The sequence below is a fragment of the Neoarius graeffei genome, chromosome 14, assembly GCF_027579695.1.
Source record: "Neoarius graeffei isolate fNeoGra1 chromosome 14, fNeoGra1.pri, whole genome shotgun sequence".
Lineage (NCBI taxonomy): Eukaryota > Metazoa > Chordata > Actinopteri > Siluriformes > Ariidae > Neoarius > Neoarius graeffei.
The window spans coordinates 37325184-37335463 of record NC_083582.1 but is presented as its reverse complement, the minus strand read 5'-3'; the positions used below and the strand labels follow the sequence as shown (position 1 = coordinate 37335463).

At 40.6% G+C, this 10280-nt stretch overlaps 1 protein-coding gene across 1 annotated transcript in view; it reads right to left on the bottom strand.

Annotated features, from left to right (window-relative positions):
* The window catches only part of arid5b (AT-rich interaction domain 5B), a 176041-nt gene that overhangs the window by 26991 nt on the left and 138770 nt on the right, over positions 1–10280 (bottom strand). The window contains exon 7 of the mRNA XM_060939591.1: positions 5120–5172. Within this exon, the coding sequence (XP_060795574.1) occupies positions 5120–5172 (53 nt within the window). The remainder of the gene's footprint in view (positions 1–5119; positions 5173–10280) is intronic.

The following is a 10280-nucleotide window of genomic DNA, read 5'->3' as shown; positions in this document are numbered from 1 at the left end:
TGTTCGGATCTACGTATACATGTGAGCAGTCCTTCTCTCATCTAAAACACATCAAGACCAACCTAAGATCGCGTCTAACTGATGAAAGCCTCAACGCCTGCATGAAGCTCAACCTCACCGCATATCAGCCAGATTACAAAGCCATCAGTAAAACGATGCAGTCCCAGAAGTCTCATTAATGGTGAGAAGTGGTTTTTTTCCCCTTCTTGGCTTCAATATAAAAACGTAATTAAAAATAATACATTCGTACACTCTAAAATTGTTTGGTCTTTTTAAAAATACATAGGCCTACATTTAATTGTATTCATTTTTTTAATGGTATGGCTCTCACGGAAATTTTATTTTTTTAAAATGGGCATTTATGGCTCAGTCAGCCAAAAAGGTTCCCGACCCCTGGCTTAGCACATCTAGCCACTGGGATTTTTGCCCATTCCTCAAGGCAAAACTGCTCCAACCCCTTCAAGTTAGATGGGCTGCGTTGATGTACAGCAGGGGTTTTCAAAGTGTGGGAGTGTCAGCCCCCCCCCCTCAGACAGCAAATAAACAACAGCGCCCCCCTTACAATTTTTGTTGTTGCTATACTTAATGTTCCATTCGTATTTAAAAAAAAATGGTTGTTGTACAAATTTTTATTTTTTTCTTTTACACATTTTAAACATCTGTGCTTTTTGAAAACATCTTTTTTTTTACACATTTAAAACATATGAGCTTTATTAAAACTTCTTTTTTTTTTTTACACATTTTAAACATCTGTGCTTTTTTTAAAAACATCTTGTTTTACACATTTTAAACATCTCATAGCATCGTTAGCTAGCACCTCTTGGCAGACAACACACTGTGGCAGTGGAGCATCTTCAGATCCAGTCCATGAAAATCCAAACTTTAAATAATCGTGGTCATGCTTCCTTCTTTTTTTGCTTGGCCCAGACTCTGTCTCCTCACTCACTGTAGCTTTAGGTACTAAAAATCGATCCATTTTGTCTCTGGCAAAGGCTAGCTGAAGTTCGCTAAATGTCCGCAATAGTAACTTATTCTGGTTTATTTTTCCTCACGTTGCACCCCCCCCGAAGAACTCTGGCGCCCCCTAGGGGAGGCGCGCCCCACACTTTGAAAAGCCCTGATGTACAGCAATCGTCAAGTTATGCCACAGATTCTCAATTGGATTGAGGTCTGGGCTTTGACTAGGCCATTCCAAAACATTTAAATGTTTCCCTTTAAATCACTCCAGTGTAGCTTTAGCAGTATGTTTAGGGTCATTGTCCTGCTGGAACGTGAACCTTCGTCCCAGTCTCAAACCTCTGGCCGACTCAAACAGGTTTTCCTCCAGAATTGCCCTGTATTTAGTGCCATCCATCTTTCCTTCAGTCCTGACCAGCTTTCCTGTCCCTGCAGATGAAAAACATCCCCACAGCATGATGCTGCCACCACCATGCTTTACTGGAGGAATGGTGTTCTCAGGGTGTTGGGTTTGCGCCACACATGGCATTTCCCATGATGGCCAAAAAGATCAATTTTAGTCTCATTTGACCAGAGAATCTTCTTCCATGTGTTTGGGGAGTCTGGCACATGCTCTTGGGCAAACTCCAAACGTGTTTTCTAATTTTTTTCTTTAAGCAATGGCTTTTTTCTGGCCACTCTTCCATAAAGCCCCACTCTGTGGAGTGTATGGCTTAAAGTGCTCCTATGGACAGATACTCCCATGTCCGCTGTGGATCTTTGCAGCTCCTTCATTGTTCTCTTTGGTGTCTTTGTTGCATCTCTGATTAATGCCTTCCTTGCCCGGTCTGTGAGTTTTAGTGGGTGGCCTTCTCTTGTCAGGTTCTTGCCATATTCTTTCCATTTTGCTATAATGGATTTAATGGTGCTCCGTGAAATATTCAAAGTTTGGGATATTTTTTTTTTTATAACCCAACCCTGATCTATACTTCTCCACAGCTTTGTCTCTGACCTGTTTGGAGGCTCCTTGGTTTTCATGTTGCTTGCTTAGTAGTGTTGCAGAGTCAGGGTCCTTCCAGAACAGGTTGATTTATACAGACATCATGTGACAGATCATGTGACACTTTGATTGCACACAGGTGGATCTTAATCAACTAATTATGTGACTTATGAAGTGAATTGGTTGGAGCAGCTCTTATTTAGGGGTTTCATACGAAAGGGGGTGAATACCTATGCACACTCCAGATTTCTGTTTTTCTTCATCTTAATTATTGTTTGCATCACAAAAAAACAACAATTTGCACCTTTAAAGTGGTAGGCGTGTTGTGTAAATCAAATGGTGCTAACCTCCAAACATCCGTTTTAATTCCAGCTTGTAATGCGACAAAACAGGACAAACACCAAGGGGGATGAATACTTTTGCCAGACACTGTATAAACAGTCGTTTGCTCGCCAGAAAAGCCTGAAGGAACAGCACCTTTGACATTGGAGGCTCTTGCACATCAGTGTTTACTTCCCAAGTCCAACTCAAGCCAATTTCCCTGACTTCTGACTAAAACTCTGAGACAAAACGAACTGATTGGACTTCAGTCACCTCCTTAACGCAGGCAGATATGACTTCTGGTGACACGTGTAATTAAATCGCTTTCCAAGGTCATCTATGTCTAACAGCATAATGACACATTATCTTTTGGACAGCAGCTCAAACTTGAGTTGAACAAACATCACAAACATGATTATCATAATGACTGCACATGGTACTGATATTCATGAGACCTTCAGTATGTTCTGAATGCAAAAGGTTTTCCAGTTGCTAATGGGAACCTTTCTGTACAGAAGTACAGACCTCATGAAACTCAAAGGCCAGCTATTCGACAAATGTATGCTACAGTACAACGTTTTACATAGTTAGCCATCTGTATAGACTTGTACACCCTTGGCCATTATTGTCCATGATGGAATATCTGACATTTATTCTGTCCACATTCACTGGATAGGAGCAATCGTGCACTCTGATTGGCTACTCTATTACTAGGATATCAGCTCATATACCGTGAGTAGAGAAAATGGCGGAGCGTGTTGCTGAACCAATGGAGGATGAAATAAAAATTTATTCGAAAACAAAACCCCCAAAATTGGTATGAAGTATTTAAAAGAAACAGAAATAGCTAAAAGAATAGAATTTGTTTCCCCCCCAATATCTCCTGTTCCACACTCCAGCCCAGTCGGTGGCAGTAATGCATCTTTAAGTTGGTTTGCCAACCACAAAAAAAAAGCCTAAAGAAGAAAAATGAAAAGAACAAAACCCCCCCAAATACAAAAAAAGCAACAAAATATGGAATAAAAGTATTTGAAGGCAAGAAAGTATCTTTTTTATTTTTCAAGAATTATTATCATCATCGCATTTTTCACAAATTGCTCCTGTCATTTCGCCAGTTTGTTTACATTCTAAACGGAAATGATTTTGTCTGACTTTTTGTATAAAGTTTTCATTTATCAAATTTGCAAAAAAAAAAAGCTCCGTTTCTCGAAATCCAGTGAATGTGGATAGAATAAAACAGTTATTCCGCTCAATCTCGTTGTACATGGCTTATAGCCGGCTCGGTGCTACGCGCCTCGCCGACTATCAGCTCATGTACGACTCGATTTCATGGAATAACTTAAACATAGGTAGCATGCTGCTCTGATAACAAGTATTACAGCAGGAGAGATCCTAGGCTTAAAGGAGAACTGAAGTCATTTTTAAACTTGCTTTATTTCTTAATTAACGTGTTATTCAATTACGATTTCGGTTTTAGTAACCTTATATCGTGACTCGTATTGGGAATTAATCGCAATTAAATATTATACTTATCGGCCTGTTCGGTTTTTAGCCGTGTTGAATTTAGCTCGTTTGGTCCACGGCAGGCGTCGCTTATCCGCGCGATCTTCACGAGACTTGCGTGAGACTTTGAAACGTGAAGTGTCAGCCAGGTGTCAGTGCCGCCATTTTGAAAACTGTTTTCCAAACGAAGTATTGCACAAAAACGAGTTTAAATGACGATTACTGCCTACTTTTTTCAAACTTTCCTGATTGCTATCAAAACAAACAAAACTTCCGGCTTGATTACGTCAGCATTCGAAAGAGGGCGCGCGCGTCTTTTGACAACGTTGGCAGATGTTGGTCGCTTTGATTTCCGCTGTACGTTTTACTTCCGTCCTACGATGTCTCGCGCACATCTCAACGAATCTTGTTTACAGCCATCGCTTTGACATACGGACTGATATATTACAGAGCATATTTCAAACACTCATAACTTGCTATAGCAGCGACAAAATAGCGATCAAAAATGCATTCCGACATTTACTAAAATGAGATAAATAGAATTTTGATAATAAAAAATTTGCCTTCAGTTCTCCTTTAATATTCTTTGACCATTTTAGACGGGCTGCACAGCTTCGACAAGTTCTGACGCATGGGGCATTGGCATCAGCATTGACACTTCATTACACTAATGGAGTTGTGTTCCAGCTCAGACAGACGAAGCCTTCAGCCTCTCCAACAAGAGCTTCCTAGAATTTACAATAATTTCATTATGGAACATATGCAAAGCAGCGTGTTTCCTGTGCCTCAAAGCCAGGCAGCATGTAGTATTGATAAGCGAGATAAAAAGCCTCCTGAGAGAGCGAGAACGAGAGAAAGAGGAAAAAAAGAGGCCTTGACTGGCTTCCTGTTCACTCCTTGTCCAAACAACTCGGCTGCCTTTTCGCTCGTCTTTCCTCTGCGCCGACAAACAAAAAAACGGCACTCGGCATCTCTGGGAATCTTGCGGAAACCATTTCTGACTGAATGTAAAATGTTCTGGCCGCGTTATTGCTGCGCGGATGTTAGATGCGCTGCCAAACAAATTCTCTGTTTGCTGGTCTTGGAATAATAACCCCCTTAAGAGGCTCAATATGTGTACCGAACAGGCCTGACCAATTTCCTCTCCGGCAAAAAGGGTTACACATGTTTTTTTACTTGTACAATCTTTTTAAAGAGAGGCTTCAGTGAGTCATTTGGGCCAAACATGGAGCTGAGACACAGCTCAAACTTAGTAAAACACGTGTTTCGTGGCAGGCTGAGAAATTTGCAAAATCCTCCTGCTGAAATGCTGCTACCAGGGGGGCTATAAACCTCCGAGCGGATGGTGCACACACTTACCAGCTCGTATCCTCCCAGCTTCTGAGCAGCTTGAAACATCGTCCAAAGGTTTACTGTGAGAAGGACAATAAGAACAAGGATCAATACCACAGGAGAAGAAAGAGCCACAGTAACACACTCTTCCCATCAAGCGCTATAAGGATGGAAACATTACTCAAAGCATTCGTCGGCGATCCATCCTCTGTTATTACATCTTTTTTTTTCCTTGAGAATCCTAAGCAGGGGCCTCTCAGGAAAACAGGGAACAGATGAAACTAAGTAAACGCACAGCACTCGTACAAATGAAGTCGAGCACAAATTAGCGAGACTATTGCTGCTGGGAAGATTAATCAATCAGGATTCAATCAAAACACACTCTCTCACACACACACTCACACAAAAGCCCATTCCGTTCGTCAAAGCAGCGTCCTCCTATGCCCATATCTGGCATTATTGATTTTCACCTCCTCCCTGGTAGCTATTTCAGATGGACTGCAGGATTACGCCGCCTGTTCTTTTTTAGCCCTGTGAATGACAAGCCCGCAGCTTAGAGCATTGAGAACTGAGGCTTTTATGCATCAACAATATCACTCTCTCTGTCTCTCTCTCACACATACACACACGCGCGCTTGTAAAGGCTGTGTGAGCTCTTTAATATTTGATCTGAACATGCGAGATAAAGCTTGTGTTTATATAAATGTAGGTATTATTGGTATATGTGGAACATTGCACCATTATAAAAAATATACACTACCGTTCAAAAGTTTGGGGTCACTTTGAAATTTCCTTATTTTTGAAAGAAAAGCACGGTTCTTTTCAATGAAGATCACTTTAAACTAATCAGAAATCCACTCTATACATTGCTAATGTGGTAAATGACTATTCTAGCTGCAAATGTCTGGTTTTTGGTGCAATATCTCCATAGGTGTATAGAGGCCCATTTCCAGCAACTCTCACTCCAGTGTTCTAATGGTACAATGTGTTTGCTCATTGCCTCAGAAGGCTAATGGATGATTAGAAAACCCTTGTACAATCATGTTAGCACAGCTGAAAACAGTTGAGCTCTTTAGAGAAGCTATAAAACTGACCTTCCTTTGAGCAGATTGAGTTTCTGGAGCATCACATTTGTGGGGTCGATTAAATGCTCAAAATGGCCAGAAAAATGTCTTGACTATATTTTCTATTCATTTTACAACTTATGGTGGGAAATAAAAGTGTGACTTTTCATGGAAAACACAACATTGTCTGGGTGACCCCAAACTTTTGAATGGTAGTGTATATAATACCAAAAGTTTAAAACGTTACACCAGTTTAATCCATGTAATCGAGTTTATAACATTTTATAATTTATTGCAAGTATCTTTCTCTCCTTCAACATAATGTAAGGTATAAACCACTCGACGGTGTTGTTATAGGGCAATAATCAACGACTGGATGGTGTGATGCAGGGCAACACGATGAGGCAACACATTTACCGCTCTAAAATGGATTATTTTCTTATAGCAGCGTGCCCTGAAGTGTTTTATGCTTTACAGCACAACTTGCCAATGATATTTTATTTGTTGAGAAACGTTTATCAGTCTGTAGTTATATCTAATGTTGTGAAACAAGTTAATTCCTGTTATCGCTTACATTATACGTAGCAGCTATGAACAGTTATTCCACTCAATCTTGCCGTACATGAGCTGATAGCTGACGAGGCGCGTAGCACCGAGTCGGCTATAAGCCGTGTACGACGAGATTGAATGGAATAACTGTTTTATTCTATCCACGTTCACTGGATTTTGAGAAAGAGAGCATTTTTATTTTTAGCAAATTTGATAAATAAAAACATTGATACAAAGCGTCCGACAAAATAATTTCCGCTTAGAATGTAAACAAACCGGCAAAATGACAGGAGCAATTTGTGAAAAATGCTATAATAATAATAATAATAATAATAATAATAATTCTTGAAAAATAAAAAGATATGCTCTTACCATCAAATACTTTCATTCCATATATATATATATATATATATATATATATATATATATATATATATATATATATATACACACTACCGTTCAAAAGTGTGGGGTCATCCAGACAATTTTGTGTTTTCCATGAAAAGTCACACTTTTATTTCCCACCATAAGTTGTAAAATGAATAGAAAATATAGTCAAGACATTTTTCTGGCCATTTTGAGCATTTAATCGAGCCCACAAATGTGATGCTCCAGAAAATCAATCTGCTCAAAGGAAGGTCAGTTTTGGCCCTTTTCCACTACCCTTTTTCAGCTCACTTCAGCCCGACACGGCTCGCGTTTCGACTACCTCAGAGCAGCACGACTCAGCTCGCTTCAGCCCTACTCAGCACCCAAAACTCGCACGGTTTTGGAGTGGGGCTGAAGCGAGCCAAACCGAGCCGAGTGGGGTGAGGGGCGTGAGGAGGCACTCCCCTGTGCACTGATTGGTGAGGAGGAGTGTCCTCACACGCCCCGCGAGCACGCTGGGATCTGTAAACACCGTAAACCCGGAAGAAGAAGAATTACGAATTACGAGAATTTCTGAAGCCTTATGCGCCTCGCCTCATCTATACGCTCTTGCCAGTATCTGTTGGCGTTGTCAGTGACAACAAGCCACAGCACCAAGACCAGCAACACTAACGACTCCATGTCCTCCATGTTTATTGTTTACTATCCGGGTCGTGAGACTACCGCTTAAAAGGTCACTGATGTCACTGTTTGCGCCGCCTAACGACATCACGTGACGTCCACCCACTTTCGCTAACTCCACCCAATGTGTCCACCCACTTCCAGCCAGCACGGTTCAGCGCGGTTGTAGTCGAAATGCAACTCCAACAGCCCCGCTCAGCTCGACTCAGCCCAACTCAGCCGCGTTGGTAGTGGAAAAGCGGCATTTTATAACTTCTCTAAAGAGCTCAACTGTTTTCAGCTGTGCTAACATGATTGTACAAGGGTTTTCTAATCATCCATTAGCCTTCTGAGGCAATGAGCAAACACATTGTACCATTAGAACACTGGAGTGAGAGTTGCTGGAAATGGGCCTCTATACACCTATGGAGATATTGCACCAAAAACCAGACATTTGCAGCTAGAATAGTCATTTACCACATTAGCAATGTATAGAGTGTATTTCTGATTAGTTTAAAGTGATCTGCATTGAAAAGAACAGTGCTTTTCTTTCAAAAATAAGGACATTTCAAAGTGACCCCAAACTTTTGAACGGTAGTATATATATATATATATAATTTTCTGGGGTTTTGTTTTTGAGTAGAGTTTTTATTTCATCCTCGGTTTGTTCAGCAAAACGTTCGGCCATTTTGTTTTTCTCTACTCACGGTACATGAGCTGATAGCCTAGTAGCAGAGTAGCCAATCAGAGCGCACGATTGCTCATATCCAGTGAATGTGGAGAGAATAAAAACAGTTGTTCAGTCATCTGTCTCTTTAATTTAATAAAGAGAAGGAAAAAAACCCACAGCTTATCATGTTACCAAGAAACCACATAATCCTCCGTCCTGAAAACATTTCCACGATGGGGAAAATACTGACTGTGACAAAGACTCCTTCTGTAAATGTTGAATGTTAAATAAATGTCTCTTTACAGAAAGATACGTATTTATTATTGTAAATCTTAGATTACGGTATATAGAAATCCCGATGTATTTGTTGTTACTATAGAAATGATAATGCAATAAAACAATCATATATCACACTGTACCTTGCAGTCCAGTCCGTACGTATGAGTTTGACTTATGCGGATTGATTTAGTATGTCCTTGTATTAGATTCGTCCCCATTAGATTCCTTACTAAGATTAGCTCTTGGCAGTTCTCATATTAACATTTCAAATGAATTCTGTATAAATCCCCTATAATATCTTAACTGAAGATCTAATTTCAGTCCTGGAGCTCTACGACTACAATTAATGTTTCGAACGGCACACTGTTTATGTGCCGTGTTTGCTTATTTGTGTTCCTTCCAGGCAAAAAGAAAATCTAATTATAAATGCTAATATTGGCTCAGGAGTGATAGCCAATACTTTCTAGAGTACAGAACACTAATACATCTTCAAACACTGCATGTTCTCTGCTCTCTGCAATTGAACCAATCCCCATTTGAGATGTGATTCATTCGACTGCTTTTTTTTTTTCTGTCTTGTACAAGATAAAAAAGAGAACATCTTATTCTTGAGCTGGTTTCAGAGGCTGCGAGGAGGGAGGTAGCCGACATCCGTGTACCGAGTGGAGGAAAACAAACTGGGGCTATTTTAGGTGTTCTATTCAGGCGGCTGTGTTCTCCGAGCCCCAGAGACAAGATGTTTGTAAGGAGAAAAAACAAACAAACAAACAAACAAACAAATAGGGATTTGTGTCATTGGCTTCTGATTCAGCAATGTTAACAATCAGCTGAAATAATACGTGACAGCCTGGCACACTATGAATGGCTTAGTGATGACTATTCACAGCACACACATTAACCGGAGGAGAATATTGTCTTTGTGCAGGAGAGGAAAATGGGCATTTTCTCTTTCGAAAGCCAAGCCCTTCTACAGGTACGACATAAACTGCTTGTCGATTCGGGGCACACGGCGTACTCACTTATACATATTCATGGACTGGAGCACTGTGACACTGATGACTGCGCTAAAATCAAGAGGGATATTGAAGAAGAATATTAGCATTTTCACTTTCAGCATTTAGATAGCAAAGGGTGTGTTTGTGCGCTGTTTAGGGCTTGGATCCGACGCCGAACTACTTGCTTATTCATGTCAGGTGTGCTGATCAGGGAGCTGCAGGCAGCAAATTAGAAAGGGCACAGCTGACTAACACTAATCGTCTCTGCGTTTTCTTGAGTTACACCGACCGACTTTTCAACACGGCTTAGTCGATCACAACTTTTCTGTTTCTTCAAAAGGATAACGCGCGGTCTCCGGCGAGGGACGGAATGTCTCAGGGAATACTGCATGGCATTTGTTCCAAAGTGGATGGATGAGTCTAGTGTCTTTCTCAGGATTAAAGCCTCATTTATAAAATGATCAGATTTGATATTAAAGGTGGCATATGATACTCCTTTTCCGCAAGTTGACACAGTTCCTTGAGGTCTTAATGAAATGTCTGTGACATGCTTTGGTCAAAATGCCACAAAGATAAAACACCACAGCTCTCTTCTCACCCTG